General features: G+C 45.3%; 2 protein-coding genes across 3 annotated transcripts in view; both read right to left on the bottom strand.

Moving 5' to 3' along the window:
• The window catches only part of LOC308676772 (branched-chain alpha-ketoacid dehydrogenase kinase-like), a 46,968-nt gene extending 31,533 nt beyond the window's left edge, over positions 1 to 15,435 (bottom strand). Inside the window, exons 1-2 of one of the 2 annotated variants that reach the window (XM_081342792.1) lie at positions 15,309 to 15,435; positions 1,533 to 1,615 (exon numbers count right to left, since the gene is read on the bottom strand). The gene's annotated coding sequence lies outside the window, so the exon portion shown is untranslated. Of the gene's footprint in view, positions 1 to 1,532; positions 1,616 to 15,216; positions 15,258 to 15,308 lie in introns of those variants that run through there. The other variant, XM_081342793.1, reaches the window with a different exon arrangement.
• A 726-nt stretch (positions 15,436 to 16,161) lies between these two features.
• Positions 16,162 to 25,678, bottom strand: LOC308676540 (vitamin K epoxide reductase complex subunit 1-like protein 1; the record flags this gene model as incomplete). The annotated part of the gene is made up of 3 exons (XM_081342386.1): positions 16,162 to 18,633; positions 20,868 to 20,977; positions 25,419 to 25,678. The coding sequence occupies 3 exons, from the start codon at positions 25,676 to 25,678 to the stop codon at positions 18,407 to 18,409; spliced, it is 597 nt and encodes a 198-aa protein (XP_081198512.1). The 3' UTR covers positions 16,162 to 18,406.
• Between the last annotated feature and the right edge of the window lie 323 nt (positions 25,679 to 26,001).

Genomic DNA, 26,001 nt, shown 5'->3' with positions numbered 1-26,001 from the left:
TATCCTATCCTATCCCCTTCTCTCCCTCAGGCTTGCCCCACAGAAGCCTATCCTATCCTATCCTATCCTATCCTATCCTATCCTATCCTATCCTATCCTATCCTATCCTATCCCCTTCTCTCCCTCAGGCTTGCCCCACAGAAGCCTATCCTATCCTATCCTATCCTATCCTATCCTATCCTATCCCCTTCTCTCCCTCAGGCTTGCCCCACAGAAGCCTATCCTATCCTATCCTATCCTATCCTATCCTATCCTATCCTATCCTATCCTATCCTATCCTATCCCCTTCTCTCCCTCAGGCTTGCCCCACAGAAGCCTATCCTATCCTATCCTATCCTATCCTATCCTATCCTATCCTATCCTATCCTATCCTATCCTATCCTATCCTATCCTATCCTATCTTATCCTATCCCCTTCTCTCCCTCAGGCTTGCCCAGAGTCCTATCCTATCCTATCCCATCCCTCAGGCTAGCCCCAGAGAAGCTTCTCCTATTCTATACCCTTCCCTCCCTCAGGCTTGCCCACAGTCCTATCCTATCCTATCCTATCCTATCCTATCCTATCCTATCCTATCCTATCCTATCCTATCCTATCCTATCCTATCCCTCAGGCTAGCCCCACAGAAGCTTCTCCTATTCTATACCCTTCTCTCCCCACCTCACTCATCCTCCTTCCCGCCAAAACCCCTCCTCTTATATCCTCTCCTCTCCTCCCTCATGGGTTCACTCACTGCCCAGCTGGCCTTTTCATGCAGCACTCATCAACTGGAGCTGCGTCCGCTGATTCTGGGGTCCCCACCAAGCCCCGTAGCTCCGGCTGACTCTTCCCCCAAAGACTGTGTGTGGCTGCCAGCCACACACACCCCAGGCCGCCTCAGCAGAGCCCCAGCAACACCGCAGCTCCAGCTGACTGTCCCCCAGGCCTTTCTGGCACTGCTATAGCTTCAGCTCCACCCCCACCCCCCACACTACATACTCAATCACCTCCTCCTACTAGTCTGCTTGTGGGCCAGAACTAAACACATCACAGGCCGGCTGGATCTGGCCCGCAGGCCTTGAGTTTGACATGTCTGACTTAGGGGGAATCTTCATTTCATCCCCATAACACAACCCTGAGAAGTCAGTTGGCGGAAAGAATGGGATTGGCCCAAAGTCACCCAGTCAATCTGGATCTCCTCATTCTCAATCCATCACCTTCGCCGCTTCAGGTCCTGGGTTGAGAGAGTGGCTGGTCCAAAGTCACCCAGGGAACTTCAACAGCTGAGGATGGGATTCAAGGTTGGGACTCACCAATGCTCATCCCTTGAGCCAATGCCTTTAATCCAGTATTGGCCACCTCCGGCAATCTCTAGTTGTGAGAACTTCAACTCCCAGAATTCTTCTCCGTGTCTATGCTGGCTGTGGAATTCTGGAAGTTGAAGTCCACATGCGTAGAAAATGCCACGGCTGGGAAACCTTGCCTTAATCGCCAGGTTATCTGCTCAAGAGTAACAAAATCCCACTCCAACCATCCTCGGCATCTGTAGTACTTACTCTTAAGAGGACAAGTCACGCGGATGTCTCCGTGGATGCTTCCGTTTTTCGCTGTCCCCTTGGGCAGGGCCTTTGTGCATTCCCTAAAGGTGACAAGAGATGACCCAATTCACTCATCTAAAGCATGACTGCTTTATCCCTTGATAGCTGATGGATGGATGCTACTGAAAAACACTCTACATAAGGTGCTTTTGTAGAGTGAGCATCTGAAAGAAGATCCAGCATACTAAAAAGAAGTAAGGTCTGCAGTGTGCACTGACGATGTTACCTTGCTTGGCAACGAAACGTCTGCAAGAAAACCTCCAAGCTCAGAGAGCACCAAGGACTCCATAATTGTTCTGTACCAGCCTGCTACCGGCCCTGCAGAAAAGGCAGGGACAACCCCTTTTACAAGAAGGCAAGAGGCTGGAATTACGCCTGCCAAATTTATTGCTACAAAAACAAATAGAACAAGACACAAACCAAGAAACAGGAGCTTTTCAAGCGGTTGCCTTCAGCAAACCAGCCCTCCCACGCATTCCCCCTTAAATACAGTTCAGGGCGTGGCTTCTCTCTGCCTCCTTCCGAGGAGCCCCATTGCCTTCCTCTGTTTACTCCTGATTGACTGCCTCCTGCGTCGGGCGTCCTTGAACAGGGCCAGCTGTGGGTCATCTTCATCCACGCTGTCAGGCTCACACAGCTGGGTCTGCGTCGTGACCAGGTGAGAGGGGCCTGGCTGAGGGCTCTCATCAAGCTGTCCAACCCCCTCAGCAACCTCTTCAACACCCCCCTCCTCCTCCTCTGAGTCGTCCGACTCAACTGCCGAACCCACAGGCTGACCCTGAATCACAACAATAATGTCTTTTTTGTTTTAAATTGGAGGAAGAAAAAGAGGGGAAAACTTCTTCCTGCACCTAGAAGTTGTTGATTTCTTTTTCTTTTTTTAAAAAAAATAAAAGACCTCGTATCTTCTCAGCAGGCTAGATCTTGCCCAACTGTCTCATAGCAAAAGCCACATAGAGCACCAAAATCCTCTAAGATTTTCTGAGTAACAGCTTGGCACAGTTCTTACATAAGTCAAAACCTGCCTATCATTCAAAGGCTAAGGTTGCAAATTTCCTCCAAAATGTATTTTTTTTTAAAAAATACATACGTTTCAGAGAACAATTGCCCTCCCTTCAAACTGGGCAGTCCTGCAATCCAGAGGACTGGATAATTTTACCAATTTGAAGACTGAATTTGCTTAACACAGGGGGAAAAAAATGAAAGCAGTTCTCCACCCAAACCCAACAGAAATTGAGAAAAAAAAATTCCCCCCCCCCTCAAATTACATTATTGCCTGCCAACTTCCTTGTACTCCAATGATTGGTGCCTCTGTTTCTATCAGGAAGGGAAAGAAAGGAAAGGAAAATCCACTTACTGATTCAAATTTTATACATTCTACCGGATTTGTTCATACAGCTATATTTCTTATACAGCTAGTTCTCGACTTACAACCACAATTGAGCCCAAAATCTCTGTGGCTAAGTGAGACAGTTAAGTGACTTTTGCCTCATTTTACAAAATTACTTACTTACTTACTTACTTACTTACTTACTTACTTTATTTATTTATTTATTTATTTATTTATTTATTTGGACTTATATGCCGCCCTATCTCCCAAAGGACTCAGGGCGGCTAACAACAATAAAATACAAGAGAATACAAATATTAAAATTAAAATTAAACTATATCTATAGCCCCAATTCAATAAAACCTTAAAACCAGATTAAAACCCCCATTATCATCAGTCCAGGTTGGCCTGTTGGAATTGAAATGTCTTAAGGTCACGACTAAAGGACCGGAGCTCCAGGGGAAGCTGATTCCACAGGGCAGGTGCCCCCACAGAGAAGGCCCTCCCCCTGGGGGTCGCCAGCCGACATTGTCTGGCCGACGGCACCCTGAGGAGGCCCTCCCTGTGTGAGAGCACAGGGCTATGGGAAGTCGTTCCTGGCAGCAGACGGTCCTGCAAATATCCCGGGCCTAAGCCATGCAGGGCTTTATAGGTAAGAACCAGCACCTTAAATCTCACCCGGAGGGCAACTGGTAACCAATGCAGCTCACGCAGGAGGGGTGTAATATGGGAGTATCGGGATGCTCCCATCACAACCCGCGCAGCCGCATTCTGCACCAGCTGAAGTCTCTGGGTGGTCTTCAAGGGCAGCCCCATGTAGAGAGCATTGCAGTAATCAACACGGGAGGTAATGAGCACATGAGTGACTGTACGTAAAGCATCTCGGTCCAGATAGGGGCGCAACTGGCGCACCAGGCGAAACTGGGCAAATGCCCCCCTGGCCACGACTCCTATATAATCTTCTAAACTGAGTCGTGCATCCAGGAGGACGCCTAAGTTGTGCGCCCTATCAACGGGAGGTAACACCTCTCCCCCCATAACCAAAGATGGAACATCCTGGACTACACGAGATGCCGGTACATAAAGCCACTTGATCTTGGCCAGGTTGAGTTGGAGCTTGTTCTTCCCCATCCAGATTCGTACCGCTTCCAGGCAACGGGACATCACGTCGAGGGCATCATTAGGTTGGTTCGGGGTAGAAATGAAAAGCTGGGTATCATCAGCATATTGATGATACTTTACCCCGAAACCGCAGATGATCTCACCCAGTGGCTTCATATAGATGTTGAACAGGAGGGGAGAGAGGACCGACCCCGGGGCACCCCCACAATTGAGGGGCCTCAGGGTTGACCTCTGCCCTCCTGCCAACACTGTCTGTGAACGGCCCGAGAGGTAGGAGAAGAACCACCGTAAAACGGTGCCTCCCACTCCCACCCCCCCGAGATGTCGCAGCAGTATACCATGGTCGATGGTATCAAAAGCCGCTGAGAGATCTAATAGGACCAAGACAGAGGAATAACCCCTATCCCGGGCCCGCCAGAGATCATCCACCAGCGCGACCAATGCCGTTTCCGTGCTGCACCCGGGCCTGAAACCCGATTGGTATGGATCCAGATACTCAGTTTCCTCTAGGACCAGCGGGAGCTGCCACGCCATCATGCTTTCAACAACCTTCGCAAGAAAACGAAGGTTGGAGACAGGACGAAAATTATTCAAAATAGCTGGGTCCAAGGCAGGTTTCTTGAGGAGGGGCCTCACCACCGCCTCCTTCAAATCGGCAGGGAAGCACCCCTCACTCAGAGAAGCATTAATCACTGCCTGGAGCCAGCCTCGTGTGACCTCCCGAGCCGCATAAACCAGCCAGGAGGGACACGGATCCAACAAACACGTGGCGGCACTTAATCTACCCATGATCCTGTCCACTTCATCCGGAGTCACAGGGTCAAACTCCTCCCAAATAATGTCGGCCAGACCCGTCGTTTCCCCCTCGTCAGATACTGCCCAGTCGGAGTCCAGACCGGTCCGGACAGTTGTTGAGGGAATCCCTGCAGTTGTTAAGTTGGTAACACGGTTGTTAAATGAATCTGCCTTCCCCATTGGCGCTGCTTGACAGAAGGTCCCAAAAGCGGATCGCGTGACTCCGGGACCCTGTAACCGTCATAAATATGAACCAGTTGCCAAGCGTCTGAATTTTGATCACGTGACCGTGGGGATGCTGCAGCGGTTGTAAGTGTGAAAAACGGTAATGTGTCACTTTTTTCACTGCCGTCGTAACTTAGAACCGCCACTAAGTGAACTGTTGTAAATCGAGGACTACTGTACAGTTAGCAAGTCTTAAATGTAACAGCAATAACCAAGAGAAATTTAAGAGGCCTGTAGAAATACTTTCACTGGAGAAAGAAAAAAAAACCCTTCTCATTTCAACAGCTGGAGTTGTTTGTAACGTCTGTTTTGGAAAGATGCACATAACTTCCTGACAGTGAGGAGAAGTAACCAGTGGAACAGCTTGCCATCAGAAGTTGTGGGCGCTCCATCACTGGAGATTTTTAAGGAAAGACTGGACGGTCACTTGTCTGAGATGGTATAAGTCAGAGGTAGGCAACCTTGGCTCTTTTATGACTCGTGGACTTCAACTCCCAGAATTCCTGAGCCAGCCATGCTGAGGAGAAATGGAGAGGTTTCCATACTGAGCCATGCTGGCTCAGGAATTCTGGGAGTTGAAGTCCACGAGTCATAAAAGAGCCAAGGTTGCCTACCCCCTGGTATACGTTTTCCTGTTTGAGCGGGGGGCTGGACTAGAAGACCTCCAAGATCTCTTCCAGCTCTATTCTATTCATCTAACATACCCACTTTTTTCCCCTGTGTTTGGGTCCCCTTCCCCTTATTTCTCTTGTTCTGCACCCTTCATTCTTCAATCTAGGGCAGGGGTAGGCAACCTTGGCTCTTTTATGACTCACGGACTTCAACTCCCAGAATCCCTGGGCCAGCATGATCTAGGGAAATGCTCAAGAATTCTTCCCCTTTGTTAATTACTAAATTACATTCTCCCTCACCACACTGCCTATCGTAAAGTGTCAGATGGGTTATGGGACACTAGTTCCCACTTTTGCTTCAGTATTTCTCAATCTTTCTCACTTTAGGAAATGTGGACTTCAACCCCAGTATCGCTGGGGAATTCTGGGAATTGAAGTCCACATATCTCAAAAGTGGCCAAGGATGAAAAATACTGTTCTATTCAACTTGGATTCACAAATAAGAAATTCCAAATATTTCTAGAATTTTCTACCTTCTGTTCCACTATCGTCTTAGCACCAGGAGCAACAAAGATTTACGCCTGCCTGGGACAAAAAGCATTTGCATTCCTTTTTCATGTGGGTACATTACTTTGTGTACTTCAACCGTCTGTTCTTTCTCTAATCAGCCACTCAAAACAAATATATATTTTCTTTTTTTTTTTTTTTTTTTTATTGAAAAGTTTTAAAATACAATTTTCCCTTGAAAACCCCCCTTCCCCCTCCCTCCTCCCCCCCTACCTCCCCTCCTCCCCCCTCCCTCCTCCCCCCCCTACCTCCCCCCCTCCCCCCCCCTACTTCCCAGAGCTGAATACAAGGTATATATATATAAAAAAAAGCAAACCTAAGCAACCATATACTAACAACTATAAATTCTAAAATCCATCACTCTCTAGCTTATATAGGATAAAACAAACCTTAACAATATTAAACATATATATAAAAAAAAAAAACTAGAATAAGAAAAGGACACTCTCTAGCTTATATAGAATGGAACAAACCTTAATAGTATTAAACATATATTAAAAACAAAAAAAAGGAAAAAGAAAAAAAAAAAAACCCTTCTCAACCCTATACTTATCCTAAATAAACCGGCACACACCAGCAATAACTTTTGCATAGATTTTGAAAAGTAACTGCTGAATCTCTAGCGCCGATCAGAACACAAAGATCTGCTTTGGAGGAAGAGAAGGCAAGCAAAAGAAAATATATATATATTAAAACAAATATATATTTTCTTTTGCTTGCCTTCTCTTCCTCCAAAGCAGATCTTTGTGTTCTGATCGGCGCTAGAGATTCAGCAGTTACTTTTCAAAATCTATGCAAAAGTTATTGCTGGTGTGTGCCGGTGCAGACCGAAATTTGTTTTGCACCCAGCAAAGAATAAATGATGCAGCTACAGGCAGTCCTCAGCTTATAACCACAAGTGAACCCAAAATTGCAGTCGCCTAAGCAAGACGGCTGCTAAGTATGGTTGGCCCCATTTTACGACCTTTCTTGCCACAGCTTTTAAGTGAATCACTGCAGTTGTTAAAATTAGTAACGTGGCTGTTAAGTGAATCTGGCTTCCCCGCTGACTTTGCTTGTCAGAAGGTCGCAAAAGGGGATCATATGACCCCCCGGGACTCGGCAACCGTCACAAATACAGGCCAGTCGCCGTGTGTCCGAATTTTAACTATGTGACCACAGAGATGGTTGTAAGTGTGAAAAAAACGGCCATAAGTGGCTTTTGTCAGGGCCACTGTAACTTGCAAATGGTTGCAAGTCGGGGACTACCTGTTTACCAAATCTCCCTTTAAGCTTCCATCTTTAAACTGCTAAAGATTGCAGAGTAAAACTTTTAACAGCCTTATTCACCTGTTTTGCTCAGTTCTTATTTATTTGATCTGTATCTTGCCTTTCCTCCAGAGCAAAAAAAAAAAAAAGGGGGGGGGTTCTGCATGCATGCTCACATATACTCATTCTCTGCCGGGTCTTCTACATGCCTTCAATCAAAATGACGTCTTAAGCACTATTTTGTAACATAATAGCAATATTGTGACAGTAATCTCTCTGATACCCACGGTGTCCCCCTCTCAATGCAGGGCATAGTAGTAATTTTTTTCTACCCTTTGAATAAACCTGCAAGGTGGTTTGGGCTGAGAGAGAAAGAGAGAGAGAGAGGCTGATCCCCAAATGTTCTCTTGCGATCTGGGGATGTTTTATAATGAACCAAGAGAGCTTTCCAGACAACCTTAAAGGATGACTGTCTTCCTTTCGATAGGCGGAAATCTAATCTAATCTTGTTTTAGGATCACATCGGCATGATGGCTCCTCCATACAAAGGCAGAAGGAAAAACCTTGAGGAACAGGAGGAAGAGTCACAACCAAGACAACAGTCAGATAAAAGAAACCTGAGTCTGGGCCAGAACTGTAACCTGAAAAAGCATCTCAGGCAAGACCCCACCCTGGTTCTCATCAACATAAAGAGGGAGCTGGGGGGAAGCATATCTAGACTTGCACGATTTTATTACTGTAGCCTTATACTAATGTTGTTGTTGTTAGTTGCGAAGTCGTGTCCGACCCATCGCGACCCTATGGACAATGTTCCTCCAGGCCTTCCTGTCCTCTACCATCTTCTGGAGTCCATTTAAGCTCACGCCTACTGCTTCAGTGACTCCATCCAGCCACCTCATTCTCTGTCGTCCCCTTCTTCTCTTGCCCTCAACCTTTCCCAGCATTAGGCTCTTCTCCAGTGAGTCCTTCCTTCTCATTAGGTGGCCAAAGTATTTGAGTTTCAGCTTCAGAATCTGGCCTTCTAAAGAGCAGTCAGGGTTGATCTCCTCTAGGACTGACCGGTTTGATCGCCTTGCAGTCCAAGGGACTCGCAGGAGTCTTCTCCGGCACCATAGTTCAAAGACTTCAATAATAGTAATAATACTAATACTAATAATAGTACAGTATTAGCATTCATAACTTTGGTTTACTAGTCTGGTCTACTGTGATGGAGAACTAACTGGTGGCCCATCAGAGGTTTCTGCACTACAGCTCCCCTCATACCCAGTAATGAACCAGAGATAATGGGAGCTGGTGCCTAATGGGAGGACTGGACAGCCACAGGACTCAACTGGGCCTTAGAGGTGGCAAGCAAACAGGTGGAAAGATAATCAAGATTATTAGCTTCTCTCCAAACTTGGAAGGGCACTAAACTCTGAAGCAGTGTTTATCAACCCTAGCAGCTTGACGGTTTGTGGACTTGTCTGGGGAATTCTGGGAATTGAAGTCCACACATCTTCAGGCCACCAAGGTTGAGAAACAATGCCCCAAGAACTTGAAAAACAGGACACCCACAGTGAACGCCAGGGGGTAAATAGTGGCACACAGCTCTATCCCAAACTGGCCAAAAGGCGGAGAAATTAAAGCAAGAGGAAACCAGGATACCTGGCTTGGGCTCCAGAAGGAGACCATGTGGCTTGGTGAGCCTGGAAACCACAACTCAAAGCAGAATCTCTCAGGGGCAGCAAGGAACCCACAAATTTAACAGAGGGATAGAATCAAGATCACGCAAAGTGTTAACACCACTTTACAAAGCCTTGGTAAGGCCACACTTGGAATACTGCATCCAGTTTTGGTCACCACGATGTAAAAAAGATGTTGAGAGTCTAGAAAGAGGGCAGAGAAGAGCAACAAAGATGATCAGGGGACTGGAGGCTAAAACATATAAGGAACAGCTGCTGGAATTGGGACTGTCTAGTTCAGGGGTCAGCAACCCGAAACAGCAAAAGAGCCACTCGGAACCGGTTCCGTCATACAGACAAAAAAGTGGGAGCCGCAAAATGTGCGCGCGCCTGTGGGCACGCACGCGCATGCGCAGAACAAGCAAAAACATACACCGTCCTGTTTGCACAGCTGCCGCGTTCGTCCATGTTTGACGAGCGCGGCAGGTCTCCAAACCGCCGCCGCCCGTTTGGAGACCTGCCGCACTCGTCAAACATGGACGAGCACGGCAGCTGTACGAACGGGACGGTGGAGGTTTGGAGAGGTGCGTGCTGTTTGGGAGCAAAATAAGTATTTCTCTCACAACCTTCAAAGTAATTTGCAATAATTTTATTTAGGTCATTAACCCTTAACCCTTGGTCATTATCCAAATTAGGTAACGTCATCAGTGCTAGGTGATGTTACCTAGTTTGGGTAATGAAACCCTGCAAGAAAACAACCAAGCTCAGAGAGCACCAAGGACCCCTCACTTCAATCCTGAGTTAAAAATATTCTCCTTTACTCCTAGCAACTTCATACTATAACCTTTAAAATTTCTAAACTTTTTTCTTGAACGGCCCTCGATAAAAATACATTGTGATCTTTTGGTCTCAAAGTGATGAATCATAGTCAGGAACTCATGTGACAGAAACAGTTCCCGGCGAAAATTATTTAATTTCAAATAAAGGCTTTCAGCAGAAAGCCTTCCAACCACATGTACATACACACAACGTGCGCGCACCATCGTTCAGGCAAGACCCAAATTTGATCCCCGAAACTTCTAACCTGTGACATACGACTCTCAGAGAAGCTTCCAGCATAGCACAAAAAGGCTGCTTTCTACGACAGCAGAAGAAGAAAAAAAAACCTCCACCGCTGCGTTCGTCCATGTTTGACGAGCGCGGCAGGTCTCCAAACAGGCGGCAGCGGTTTGGAGAGGTGCGCGCGCACCTCTTCAAACCGCTGCCGTCCCGTTCGGAGACCTGCTGCGCTTGTCAAACATGGACGAACGCGGCAGCTGTGCAAACGGGACACCGGCGGTTTGGAGAGGTGCGCGAGCACCTCTCCAAACCGCCACCGCCCGTTTGGAGACCTGCCGCGTTCGTTCATGTTTGACGAGCGCGGCATACCTCTGAACGGGACGTAGCACAGCGTAGCACAGCGTAGCACAAAAAGGCTGCTTTCTACGACAGCAGAAGAAGAAAAAAAAAAACCTCCACCGCCGCAGTCGTCCATGTTTGACGAGCGCGGCAGGTCTCCAAATGCGCGGCGGCCGTTTGGAGAGGTGCGCGCGCACTCTCCAAACCACCGCCGCCCATTTGGAGACCTGCCGTGCTCGTCAAACATGGACGAACGCGGCAGCTGAGTAAACGGGACGGTGGCGGTTTGGAGAGTGCGCGCGCACCTCTCCAAACCTCCGCCGCAGGCAGCAGTTCTGCAAACTGTTTGGAGAGCTGCTGCCTTCGTCAAACCTGGACGAAGGCAGCATCTCTGCAAACGGGGCAGTGGAGGTTTGGAGAGCTGTGCGCGCAGCTCCCCAAACCTCTGCCGGCGGAGGACTGGGAGCCGCAGGAGACAGCTCAAAGAGCCGCATGCGGCTCCGGAGCCGCGGGTTGCCGACCCCTGGTCTAGTTTAATGAAGACAAGGACGAGGGGGGACATGATAGCAGTGTTCCAATATCTCAGGGGCTGCCACAAAGAAGAGGGAGTCAAGCTATTCTGCAAAGCACCCAAAGGCAGGACAAGAAGCAACGGATGGAAACCAACCAAAGAGAGAAGCAACCTAGAACTAAGGAGAAACTTCCTAACAGAACAATTAACCAGTGGAACAACCTGCCTCCAGAAGTTGTGAATGCTCCAACACTGGAAGTCTTTAGGAAGAGATTGGACAGCCATTTGTCTGAAATGGTATAGGGTTTCCTGCCTGAGCAGGGGATTGGACTAGATGACCTCCAAGGTTCCTTCCATCATCATCATCATCATCATCATTCTGAACAAATTGACTTCAGTTGAATAATAATGATGATGATGATGTTGGAAGGAACCTTGGAGGTCATCTAATCCAACCCCCTGCTCAGGCAGGAAACCCTATACCATTTCAGACAAATGGCTGTCCAATCTCTTCTTGAAAGCCTCCAGTGTTGGAGCATTCACAGCTTCTGGAGGCAGGTTGTTCCACTGGTTACCGTAATTGTTCTAACTGTCAGGAAGTTTCTCCTTAGTTCTAGGTAGTTTTTATTATTATTATTGTTGTTGTTATTATTATTTTCTCCAGAAACCCCAGAATCCATGCACCCACCTCTTCTCCAGGTCTGGCACAGCTCCCTTCCACACAGCTCCCTTTTTAATCCCCCCAGGTAACCCCCAAAAGCCGACATATAACCACTCTGTCTGGCCCCTCTCCACAACCTTCTCGTTCTCGGCAATGCCTATATGTACAAGACAGCTGAGCTCTGTCCGTGTCTTTGGCCTCATTTCACCCCAAGCAGCTGAAACCTGCGGGGAGGGGTAAGGCTACAGGACTTGAAAGGCGCCGGGCAAACAAGTTTTCGAAATCCCAGAGCGGCAGTAAAGTTTTGGGGATCTGGAAAAGATTATGGCGTCAACTGTCTCGTCAGCTGATGCCCCAGGAATCTGCAAACTCGTTAGGGACTGCAGTCAACCAGCAGGAAGCCATTAAAATGTGCACCAGGTAGCAAAACAGGGGGGGGGGGAAACCCGACAGAAAGCATTACTCAAGAATCTGCCAGCTTGTTTTCAATGGTGACTTTTAAGCACCGCAAGTGCTGCTACAGGAAATCTATGACCCTAAGCGTGCTTTCTTGCACATAAACTTCAGGGTCTTGTTTCTTGTGAGCAGTTCACCACTCTGGATCTCTTTTTTCACTCTGTTCTCTTCCGTTCACACTAGCTCGATTCACACATCCAGGGTGACAAAACAAGAATGCGATTTGCGTAGTTTGGGTTAAGCATCGTGTGTGAAATCCAGCCAATTATGGCTTTTTCAGTAAACCAGGGCAAAACAAGCCACGATGCGGCATGATATCTGAATTTACTCTTTTGTTTTACTGAGGAAAGTTTATTTAGCTTTCCTAAATATCACGTCGTCCCTCCTCTTTGCATTTGCCCCAAATTTCTATCTCACATTTATAATTTATTTTTGGGGAGTCGGGGTTCTATAAGATCCATTCCAGCATTTCTATGTTCCAGGTTCGTGGTTCTAATAAGGGCCAATAAGAGGTTTCTGGTTGTCAAAAAAAAAATGGAAGTGCTTTTTCTTGTCTCACTGAGTCTTTGAACTTGGCTACATTGCCTTAAAGCAATCTCCACAGGAAGAGTGCCTAATTCCAAAGAATTTGGGAATTAAGATTGTTGTAACAGAAAGGTTAATAGGCCACTGCTTCCAGCATAGTTCAAGAAGCCATCTGTTCCTCCGATAGTAAATATTTAACTAGAAATTACTCTGAAACCTGCAGAAAGTTGTAAGCTATTAGACTATTATCTCTTTTGTTAATTTTCTCATTTTACAATTGATAGACACAAGGACAAGATTCTAGTTAAGAGACTAGAGACCCAGTATTGTTCTTCCTGTGGTCAAAACCATGGCTAATATGACAGTAATCAAAGGCACATTTTCACATCAATTAATCACAGGATTTCAGCATATTCTGTTAAGGAACCCTAGCTAGTGCAGTATTTTTCATCCCTGACAACTTTTAAGATGTTCAAATTTCAACTCCCAGAATTCCCCAGCCAGCGTGGGGGGGGGAGATTCTTCCTGCAGCCAGCAGGAAGTCTGGCTGGGGAATTCTGGTAATTGAAGTCCCCACGCATCTTAAAGTTGCCAGGGTTGAGAAACACTGCCGTAAAGACTTAACATATCATTTCCAGAAGCATATTATAAAATGCAAGGCCCAAATTTCACAAGCCTTGAACTGAAGGCCTCCTTTGATGCTCATTACCTGAGAGATTTGACAGTGTGGGCAACACGTTTTGCAGAGTAATGTAGCTGCCATAATTCATCATCCGAAATACCTGCTAATCAAGCTTCAGGGCTAGTTTTTAGTCTGAAACTTAATACAGTGTCATCTCATCGTTTCTTCATTCAGCTAGTCTGCATACCAAGCCAACTACCTTGAAAACATGGCTCACATATTCCAATGTTTATTATCTTGACTTTCGGAAGAGATTTAAAGCAGCAAACACCACATTTTGTTATGAAAACACAATTCCACATTGCCAGCAGCAGCCCACAGATCTCAAATACGATAGCTCTTCCAAGAGTTGATATATCAAATCTCGTTTTGCCTTTTAGTCTGTCGGGCAATTCTGTATGTAATATAATGTACTGTATCACATACAATTTACACTGAATTGTATTAGAGTCCACTTGGGGGGAAAAACCTCACTGAGGTAATTTGTCACCCCCAGTCGTTATTTTCTTTAATATTATATGTTTGCATTTTTTGGGGAACAGCTGCCACGTACCAAGAATTTGGGGACAACCACCTCTTTCTTGCTAGGTCTAGCTGTTTACATTTTCAGGTTAAAGCTAGTAAAGGGAAAAGAACAAGATAGGATGTCTTGGAGGGCAGCAGGAAGAGATCTAATGCCCAACGGGGAGCAGGTGACCTCTGCCAATCACCAGCCTTGTCATTCTGGTCCTAGCTTAACCAACTGGATTAACCCAATTAAAACATTTTCAATTCCAGAGTTGGGATAATAAACCTCTGGATACCTAGACGCTGGCGAACTACCGTACTACTGAACCAGTGCCATCAACGTGGGGGAGATCCACATTTCCTAGCCTTCTCTCCCACACCCACACCCCAGTCACTCCCCCAAGGAATCTGCCATTTGAATGCAATTAATTTGGAATGGCATTAATTCATTGGAACGAAGGAAGCAGAAATAAAATGAAGACAAGAAGAAATCGCCTTCCATTCTCTCCTCCCAGATGTTTCACTTTGGGCCCTGCAGTGGTTGCTAGCAGTTTTTTTGTTTGTTTGTTTGTTTGCTCTTACCAACCCCACTGTCACATAATTTTTTTATTTTTTATTATTTTAATTCCATTTATATCCCGCCCTTCTCCGAAGACTCAGGGCGGCTTACAGGCTTAGCAGTAGCCTTCATTCTATGTATGCCTGCTTATTAGGGCTTTCACACACACACACACACACACACACACCCCAAGCGGCATTATTACAAAGTCAGCTTAATTGCCCCCAACAATCTGGGTCCTCATTTTACCTACCTGGGAAGGATGGAAGGCTGAGTCAACCTTGAGCCTGGTGGGATGCGAACCTGCACTAATTGCAGGCAGCTGGTGTTACTTAAGGAGGCATTAGCCCACTGCTCCACCAAGGCTCTAGCACAGGGGTCTTCAAACTTGGCCCTTTTATGACTTGTGGACTTCAACTCCCAGAATTCCTCAGCCAGCGTGCCTGGCTGAGGAATTCTGGGAGTTGAAGTCCACAAGTCATAAAAGGGCCAAGTGTGAAGACCCCTGCTCTAGCAGTTGTGTCCCAACTTCCTTCCTACCCCCTATATGCTTTTCATAACCCATGATTATCTCTTAAAGGAAAACCTCTTTTTTTTAATGCTGCAACGCGTCCACTCAGATCTTCCCCCCCCCACACACCCCCGGGGCCACCTGGAGTCCCCTCTCCCACCCACCCTGCCAGATCCATCAGGCGGCTTCCTGGGCCTAAAGGCGAATCCTGGTTCCGTCCCAGCGCCTGCATCCCGCTCGTAATAAAACCCAGGAAGCTCGCCTCTTTCTTACCTTCCGTGCCGGGGCAACAAGAAAGGAGAGTCCAGAGCCTGCCCCCCCTCCCTGCGCAAGCACAATGGTACGTTCCTTAAATGACACCTTACCGCCAAGCCGAAACGCCGCCGCAGTTTTCCACTCTTTAGGACCGGGCTAAACCAGCTGCCTTTTTCTTAGCAGAAAAAGGGGGAAACTGATGGCAGGCGTTGTTTTTTTTTTGACGGAGATAAAGGCAGCAATGCCGCATGGGAATTGCAGTCCGGCAAAGTCGCGTCCGTGAAGCTTGACAGGCGCTCGGAGAAATACGAATCCCAGAAAGCCCCGCGCGACATGGGAGGAGCTTAACGGGAAATGTAGTTATTAAAGAGCATCGGCTAACTCTTATGTAGCGATGGCAACGTAAAGGAAGATCGTGGGGAAATTGAAGCAAGCGTTTATTTCAATAACTCGTTACAGTCCTGAAATGCATCAACATTCAAAAGCGGTAAAAAAATATAGAGACCAGGGTGATATAAGGGTATCTGGTCCCTAGAAAAAAAGCATATTACAGATAAAATACACAGGATTAATCTCTACATTTATTTTCTTTATATTACAACACTGATGCAAAAGAAGCACTTCAGGTAGAATTGTCTTTGAGGTTCCTGAATATGTACTCCAGAACTGAAAATAGAAATATCACCAACTACTTTTTTGTTGTTGTTGTTTTCACCTTTGGTATTTTATTTTTATTTTATTTTATTTATTTTAATTCCATTTATATCCCGCCCTTCTCCGAAGACTCAGGGCGGCTTACAAGCTTAGCAGTATTTTATTATCATTCCAAGATTTTTTTTCTGCTTGAGCTGTTTTTAGCATAATCGATCAATTTGTGTCAATATTCACTCTTTAAAAAGTAAATAAACCAATTTCTCTGGGAGAAATTAAAGAAGTATATCAGTAGAAATATATTTTAAAAAAAAAAAAAACAAAGTGGAATTTTAAGAAGGTACTGTTTTTCCTTTATGTGAAAAGAAATATTCAAAAGATGTAACTTGAAAACGGGGTTGGTTTTTACATAAGCGTATACGTCATGATCATACAAGTCTTAACTGAGTCAATTAGACAGAAAACCAGTCTGGACTTTTGTCTTTGATGTCTTTATTTTTTGGATAAAACATTACAAAAAGTTAAGTTCAGAGCGGATTGCATTAATAGAAAAACAGCGCCCACTGCTGCTAGCTGTGAGAACAGTTCCTCCGTTTTTTCAAATCTTTCTATTATTTCACCTAAAAATCAATGGGAATAGATGCTGCTTGTTATAAACATAATTATAATGTAAAAAGAACCCCACATGTTCCTTCTGTCCAACTTTCTCTTCCTGCAACAGGAATAAGTAGCTAGAAAGTGATTATATTAAAACAAATGAAATATTAGCCCAGTGGCTGCCAAATATATTGTGTTATACACATAGAAATGGCTCAATAACTTTTGGTGCCCAATACAGAAAATCAAAACCAGTGTAGAGTTTAAAATAGTAATCTAAACTACCTTTGTAAAATTTAAGTCTAACGTGTTAGTTTTATTTTAAATGGTTGAATATGTCATAATTCAATGTTCGTAGATTCACAACTGAAGAACAGTGCTCTTGGATTTATTTTTGCTACCAATAAAGGAGAATATTTGTAGCTCCGGGTTGAAATGAGGGATCCTTGGTCCTCTCTGAACTTGGTTATTTTCTTGCAGACGTTTCATTACCCATACCGAGTAATATCATCGGTGTTCAGAGGACAGATGACGTTACCTAGTTTGGGTAATGAAACGTCTGCAACAACCAACCTCAGAGAGCATCAAGGACCCCTTATTTTTATTAACTCTGGATTTTTGGTTTGCAAGAACATCTGTATACCAAAATATTTTTGAGTTTGCTTCTTACAGGAGAAATTACAAGTAGTCCTTGACTTACAACCAGTTGTTATGACAGCCTCATAATGGGTGCTTTGTTGCCTCTACAACATCCAGCTATTGTAAAATGTGCTCACAGCCTGATAGTCATGTGACCACACTCTGAGCTCTTAAAAACTGGCTTATATTTACATGTACATTTGCAATGTCCCCTGACCATGATTTAGGATATTTGTTTGCTGGTTTCAGGCAAAAAACAGCAAGTCAGAAGAATGGGCTTGTGTAATAACCATGTGTTTCAATTAACAACTGGGGTGATTTACTAAACAAAAAGGGGGAAAATGTGGTGATGTGGATGCTTCGGCTTACGACTGGAACAACTTACGACCTGATTTCTAGTCCCAACTGAAGTCATGTCAAGATCTACCTGTGACTCTTTATAGATGGGTTTGTTTATAACCTTCATTTCACAATCGACTAAACATAATAATTTGGGCTGTGGACCTAAAGCAGTCTTATATTTAATTTATCAACAAGATGTAGTGTTTGATTGTAATGAAAATAATTATCTGCAACTTACTACTTTTTTTTGCATTTATGCTTCACTGTCTGCTGTTTGGGATACACTGTTTCAGTGTGCCAAATAATACGGTCATTTTAACACCAGGCAGAGGAAATTAATGATGGGAAAAATACATCAAATCTGAGTATCAGTGTGAAACCATGTTGGTTTAAGCAGCCCCTGTTCAATGGGGAGACGCATTTAATATCATACTCCAAAATCCTTAAAAGTTTATTTTAAGTAGGGCTTCAAAATGGCAGGTATAACTGAATAAGCCCCTGCCTCTTTTAACACGCATGTGATGTGTGCCATGCAATGAAAAAGGGTCAGGTATCAATCACCTGGTTGCCCATATTACATTGATGCTACCTACCCCTATATTAAACCTCCCCCTACACCTCAATCCACTAATAAAACTCCTCCATTTATCATTTTCTAGACATCAAGAACAACCTCCAATTGTACAAAGTGAGTATATATATAAAACAAGTGAAGAGAGCTGCGGAAAAATACCACTTAACAAGTTGTAAAATCAAAACAGCTTAATTTGGGTTTGCACCATGCAAGGTAGCTTCCATTTCAGTTCCAGGTAGTAGAAATCAGGTAGTTGAGATGTTTGTGGAGTCTGAAGGATGATGGGAGACATGCTGAAGAAGATGGCCTCCTGGGCAGAGAAGATGAAGTCGAAACTATCTAAGTCTACTTGGTCGTCTTCAAAAATAAGGTCCAGGAGTTGCCTGGGCCTAAAGGACGTGGAGTTCAGTGCCTTTTCGCTTTTGTCTTCGGCTGGGGTGGGCGGTTGAGGTAGCCGAGGCGCTTGTAGTTTATAAACAGGAGGGCAAAGTTGAGGACGTAGGTGCTGATGCAAACCACACAGAAATCATGCAGCACATAAAACAGGATGTAGGCCAAGTAGAGAGATCCAGCAATGGAGACAAACGAAGAGCCCACTAGAGTAATGGCTGCCAGGTTGTAGTTAAAGAAACCTATGAGGAGGAACCAGGGTTAGCTTTTCAGCCCTTTGACAGAAATGCTGCTATTAGGAGTTAATAGTAAAAACATGATTTGATCAGTGAGCTCACACCCTAGAGAGCAAGGCTCTTCAAACTTGGCAACTTTAAGACTTGGGGACTTCAACTCCCAGAATTCCTCTGGCTGGCTGAGGAATTCTGGGAGATGAAGTCCCCAAGTCTTAAAGTTGCCGAGTTTGAAGAGCCTTGCCCTAGAGAAGTCTTGTGTAGTGGGTTCTGAAGAGTAGGAATGATGCCAGGCAGATGAGTACAGTCAAACAGTTCTTTATTTGGTGACCATAACTGTACTGCTGGCTAGGGGTTACTTGTACTCTTTATATACCTTGCCAGGTATGCAGCCAGCCAATCAGATTGAACCTCTACTTCCTGCCAAACCATTTCCCGCCAGAATGGTTACAGTTCAACGCCTCCTAGTGGTGACTGTTATACAAGTGTTTCTTTAACCCTAATACATAACAAGAAGTGTTTTTCAATCTGAGCAACTTTAAGAGGCGTGGACTTCAACTCCCACAATTCCCTAGCCACCCATGCAGGCTGCAGAAAGAATCCCACACACACATACACACTGCTGGCTGGGGAATTCTGGAAGTTGAAATCTGAACATCTTAAATTTGTCAGTGTTCAAAACAGTGTTAAAGTTGCTCAGATTGAAAAACACTGCACAAGAGAAAGACTTAAAGGTGGCTTGGCTCGAAGATTTGCGTGAACCATGGTTCAGGGCTTACCATGGTTGTGTGAACTTACTTCGTGTTTGATCAAGCTATTGTTAAGCAAGCCATGGTTCATCATAACATGTGAGCCCAGCTTACATCTGTTTCTCACTTGTCCTTTCCTGTGCTCCGAAGATCACTTCCTGTTCTTTATCTTTGGTGTCCCCATAGTTCAACTCTTTTGCAACTCCCTGTATCACATTCCTTAGCTACTAAGCACATTCTGTCCTGCAAACAAATTTTTTTTTGGGGGGGGGAAAAGATTTTTCTTTTCTGCATTTTTGCAGACCTGGGATTTGACCCAACATTTATCCTCTTCCATTTGTTTCCCACCCCTCCTATTCCAAATCATGATGCTCATGATTCAAGCAAGAATAATACAAGCAGTCCTTAACTTATTATCCGTCAGGTTTTTGCCAGAAACTAGCATTAATTCCAATTTCTGGCAAAAAACAAAACAAAACAAAAACCCACCTATTGGCTAAAATGGATTCCCTTAATCACCCCCTACAAAGATGCTTGTAAAATTGGGCACAGTCACATGGCGACCTACTTAATGACTAGCATGACTTATGACTGCAACTCTGAGCTCAATTATGGTCATAAGTTGAGGACAACCTGTATTATGAATATTTGAGCAAGCCTGAAGATAAAGCAGCCAGCTGTTTCTTCTGCCAAGGAAGACAATGAATTAATGCTGGCTAGGGAGCCACGTAAAGAAACTGCACTAGCTAAACCTACTTGGATGACCGTTTGTGAAGGCAGCCTAGCTCACAAGAACCCTGTCAACTTCCAGCTCAGGTTTCCAAGGATTATTTTCATTTCTGAAAAGCTTACTGTATATTGAATACAAGGCCTAGTAAAGGCGAGGTAAAAACTAACTCTACACTCCCAAGGCATCAGACCATAGCATGTAACAATAACTTTCCCAGTCAAACCCCACCAGACGTAATGTAGCTCATGCAGACATGTTCTCTCTGTTATGAGACCCGTCTGCTATCTTCTTCACACCTGCTAGAAAGTCCTTGAAAGGTTTCCATACTGCCGACTTTCATAGAACTGCAAAGGTTTAGTTTCTCTGACTAACCCATTCAAAAACACCTTCCTCCCCCCCTTATTCTAATGGCAAGAGGAAAACAGAGAGGCATGTAGCTGCCAAATTTTCACTCTTGACAACCCCACAGTGTGAAGAGCTCTAAGCGCTTAGAGCAGAGGTAGGCAACCTCGGCTCTTTTATGACTCATGGACTTCAACTCCCAGAATTCCTGAGTCAGCACAGCTGACTCAGGAATTCTGGGAGTTGAAGTCCATGAGTCATAAAGAGCTGAGGTTGCCTACCCCTGGCTTAGAGAAATGACAAGCTATACACCTCACCAAGAGCAACAGGGTTGTGAGGCAATCTGGATCTCAAGAGGACAAAAGGATGGACCTCTCTCTTCCATCATGCTTTCTCTTGCACATCCTCTGCCTCTGACTCACCCAGAAGTATCTGCAGAATGTAGAAAATAATCCCAAAAATGCTGTTTGGCTGATTGAAGAGGCTGTGAGGTCCCAGAAGGTCTGCCACCAAGCCAAAACCACGACCCCACCTGGAAGATATAATGCTGGGTGTAATGATTACAGCGAGGATAAGCAGAGGTTGGGACTCAGAATTCCTGGGAATCTTGACTTGAAGCTAGATGGAGAAATTGAAAAACAACACACAGTCCTGGAAGAGATGCAGGATATAGTCTTTCCTGTGACACTTCACAGCAGGGAAATTGGACTTAGAGGAAACGGGAGGAAAAAAAGTACACAGGTAGTCCTCGATTTACGATCATGATTGGGACCAGAAATTCTGTTTTTAAGCAAGGTGGTTACTTGGTGCCTCACGCCCCATTTTATGACATGACCCTGGGTCGCTGCAACCATCCGAAATACATGCTGCTTACCAAATGCCCAAATTTTGTTCACTAGAGCTTGGAGATACTACAGACAATTTTAAGTGTGTCAGGCATGAAGAGTCAGGACAACATTGCATACGTCTATACACAAGAATCTAATCAACTAATAGCCAGCACTAAAGTGGTGCTAGATAAGACTTAACAGAATTTAAGGAGGCTGGACTTGTTTGTGGGAACATATCAACTCCAGGCTAATTCCTGTCTTGACTCCACCCCCACCCACCCCCAGATACTGCCTTGTCTTTTCCTACAGCATGCACAGTAAGTTTTTCTAGGTCCATTGTAACATTAAGCAGTCACTAAACAGATGGTTTGTAAGTCAAGAACTAGCTGTATTGATGCTTCTCAACTTTGTCGTTGGAGAAGATTCCTGAAAATACCATGGACTGGCAAGAAAACAAGCAAATGGCTCACTGAACAAACTAGCCCAGCGTTCTCACTCAAGGCACAAAAGACTAGCCTACTTTGGATACATTACAGAAAGATGTAGTTATCTGGGGAAGGCTTGAATGGGGTGAAGGCATCACTCTGCCCCTCCTTTGCCTCATATTTTATTTTATAGGCTCCCCAGCTCCCACATGCTTCCGGATATCTTACAACAAAAAAACCCCTCCCAACTTATTAAAATTAACAACGAATTAAACAACGAAGCAGAAGAGCAAAGTAGGAAAACCAAAAACGCAGTGAAAATAAAAAGGGAGCTTCAGAGTCCCTCTGACTGGGAGTCTTGTATAATTTCCAGAATGCCATCAGGTTGAAAGCCCCATGAATGTCTGGTGGAAAATTGGTTCAGAGGGCAGGAACTGCCAACCGTGTAGGCCCACGTCCTGGGTCGAGAAAAAAAAATGACATTCTTTAGTTGGCAGGACCCAAAGCTGACCCACCCTGCTGAACCAAACCAGACAGGCAGAGATAATTAAAGATAAGCAGTCCCTTATGTAACCAGGCCCGATGCTGTGCAAGGCTTTAAACCAGCATCATGAATTGCATCCAAAAGTCAACTGCCAATCAGTGCAGCTCATGCAATATTTGCAAATGATGGGAAACTGTGCCAACTTTTACATTATCTTTAGTGAAGCATGCAAAACCAGCGTTTGCCTTTCCCGCGTCAGATAAGGAGGGCACATCTTTCTCCTTCTGTCCTGACCACTTTTTGCAGAGGCACGATTGAGAGCGTTTTAACAAACTGCATCACGGTTTGGTTTGGTGGTAGTAGAGCCACAGATAGAAGATTCATACAGAGAGTGGTAAGGACAGCTGAGAAGAATATGGGAAGCTCGCTTCCCATTATTCAGGATATTGCTTATAAGCACTATGTGCTTAGAGCTCGAAGCATTGTTAGGGACACCACACCCACCCACTTCACAGTCTGTTTCTGCTGCTCCCATTTGGGAGGAGGTTTTGAAGTACTTATAACAGAACTACTAGATTCTATAACAGCTTTGTTCCTTATACCATCCGTCCTGTAAATTCGCAAAAAATAAATAAATTCTGTCATCTATATGTATACATTCGAACTAGACTGTGATGTTTCTCTGTATCATATATGTGTGCCTGTGTGTGGGTATATGTATAATGGTATTTTTTTTGAGAGCTGAATGCCATGAACTTTCATTTTAATGTATGCTGATTAATGTACATTTAAAGTGACAGTAAAGATTCTATTCTATTCTATTCTATTCTATTCTAATTCTAATTCTAATTCTAATTCTAATTCTGTTCTATTCTCTCTTTTGTACCCTTTTCAGTTCTTTTCTCTCTTGGCCTCCAGAAGACACTCATCTGTCATTGGGGTTGAGAGGAATCCAAAAATCAATCAAGGCTTTTTCAGTAGGGCTGGAAGAGAGAATTCACCCTACAGCTCAAATGCTGGTTCTGATGGGAAAGGCTGTCTTCCCAAAACTCCTTAAATTTCCTGGAAATTATGTTTGAGCCTAACCAGAGACCAAAATGAGAAGGACGCTTCAACTAAATTGTAGAGTGGAGAGTCCTGGGCCAGGAGCCACATACTTACTTGTAAACACAATGTAGATGAAGAGACAGAACAGGGGAGAAGAGAACCACAGAATCAAATCATAATCATAATAGTAAAGTTGGAAGGGACCTTGGAGGTCATCCAGTCCAACCCCCTGCTCAGGCAGGAAACCCTATACCGTTTCAGACAAATGGCTGTCCAGTCTCTTCTTAAAAACTTCCAGTGGTTCGATTCTATTCCAGGCTGGGATAAAGCTAGCTTTCTCCATAATTAACTTTCTCTGAACAGAAGGGCTGTCCTTTTCATTTGCATGGAGAATTTTTATTTATTTGTATCTCACCTATTTATTTATTTTTTTACAAATGATTAAAGCACACCTCTCCTGCAGCTGAGGCATTTCCAAATACAGTACAGAACATTATTCCAGGGAGAATGAAGCCTAAACTCTGTGTAATTCTGATGTTTTTTTTTGTAAAGGTTTACTTACGATCACAATTGAGCTCAAAATTTCCATTGCTAAGCAAGTCCGTTGTTAAGTGAGTTTTGCGCCATTTTACATCTCTTTTTGCCAGTGTTGTTAAGCAAATCACAGTGGTTCTTAAGTGAAACATGTAGCCATTAAACAAATCTGGCTTACATTTATGCACCCAAATTTTGATCACATGACCATGGGGATGCTGCAATGGTTGTAAGTGGGAAAGCCAGTCATACCTGCCTTTTTCAGTGCTGTTGTAACTTGGAATGGTCACTAAATGAATGATTATAAGTCAAGGACTACCTATCACAAGAGAACATATCCAGAAGACTGAAAGCTCAGATCACAAGAGACATTAGTCAGCTCTACAATATCAACTGTGCTGGGGTGGCAGTTTGGTCATGGAAGAATGAGTTGAAATACATTCTGTGCATGCGCAGAGAGCTTCTGGGTGCTTGAAGCTAAGGCAGAATTTCATCTCCTTCTCCAGCCCTGGCTTTTCCAAAAGATGGTCCCCTTCAATTCTCAGTTAACACCCCCACCCACCCCAGCTTTTCTCATCTTCTGCAATTCAGCTTCCTAAGCAAAAGGCTGTAGACCAGGGTGTTTCAACTGTGGCAGCTTGAAGATCCCTGGACTTCCACTCCCAGAATTCCCCAGCCGCAATAGGGGGATTGGTGCCTAAATACTGCCATCTTCCTGATGCACTGGGAGGCTTATCCCCTAAATACAAATCTTTAGAATAAAAGTTATGATATGACATGATAAAGCCTTTGCCAGAAGAAGCCATAGCAAGGAGGAATAAGAAATGACAAAAACAACACTGCTCTTAGGGCAGGGGTAGGCAACCTTGGCTCTTTTATGACTCGTGGACTTCAACTCCCAGAATTCCTGAGCTGGCTGGCTCAGGAATTCTGGGAGTTGAAGTCCACGAGTCATAAAAGAGCCAAGGTTGCCTACCCCTGTCTTAGGGGATGCCAGTTTTACCCCCCCCCCTTTTGTACACGCACCACGGTGTTGCACACACATCCAACAAGAGTTGCAACAGGATTGCCGCCAGCCACAGCCATCCCACACGCAGGGAGAGTAGTAGTTTGACGAGGCTGCCTTTGCAGAAAAGAAGCACTGCCAGTTTCCCCAATAGCAGAACTCAATTGGCTTCTCCTGGGCTGCTAAGATCAGGCCAGGTTCATGCAGTTCCATGGACAGGAGACCACCAGAGGGCCCCAGGGCTGCAGGTTCGATTGGGAGGGCAGAAAAACTCCTTAAAAGGAGGCAAAAGGCACAGCCACTTCCGGATTTTTGCTAGGAAAAATTACAGGATGTCCAAAAACCAGGCTCGACTCTAAAAGCGTCCTTGCCCCTAAACCTCCGCCCAGGCGCTGAAGAATAGTGCACCTCCCGACTCTGAATTCCTGCAGCCCTGGATTTCCTGGTGGTCTCCCGTCCGGAATCAACGCCTAAACCTGAAAATGGAGAAACCTCGGGGAAGCCGCTCAAGTATCCTCCGCGCTTCCTCAAGACAAACCTCCCCGGAGCCCGACAACTCCACCCCTTCCACTTAATGAACCCAAGCTTAGGGGATGCAAGCTTAGAGGGCGGAGGATCTGCTGGATCGGAGTTGGGGCACCACCGACCTGGAGGTGAAGACGCGGGAGCAGCTGATGTCGGCGTTGATGTCGCACATGGCCCGGTAGGCGGCGTCGCGCTCCTTGGAAGTCTCCACGTGCAAGGCGTAAATAGAGAGCGCCAGCCCCGCCGCGCAGAGCAGCAGCCGGGCTGCGCGCTCCCACCTGGGCACCGTCATCCTGCCGTCGGCCGCTAGGAGAGGACACTGACCGCCCGAGCCAATGCCGCTTCTTCCAACCTGGCTCTGGGACACTAGGCCGCTTCCCATTGGCCGGCCTGCGTGCGTTCGAACGGGCGTCCCAGCCAGTCAGAGAGCGAAGGGGGTGGGGAGAAAAGGAGCAAGGCATGCTGGGGATTGCAGTCTGTTGTTGTTGTTAGTTGCGTGTCCGACCCATCGTGACCCTTTGGACAACGTTCCTCCAGGCCTTCCTGTCCTCTACCATCTTCTGGAGTCCATTTAAGCTCACGCCTCCTGCTTCAGTGACTCCATCCAGCCACCTCATTCTCTGTTGTCCCCTTCTTCTCTTGCCCTCAATCTTTCCCAGCATTAGGCTCTTCTCCAGTGAGTCCTTCCTTCTCATTAGGTGGCCA

The sequence above is a fragment of the Vipera berus genome (assembly GCF_964194415.1).
Source record: "Vipera berus genome assembly, chromosome: W".
NCBI lineage: Eukaryota > Metazoa > Chordata > Lepidosauria > Squamata > Viperidae > Vipera > Vipera berus.
Note: the sequence above shows the minus strand (reverse complement) of the source record. Positions and strands in the feature narration are given on the sequence as shown.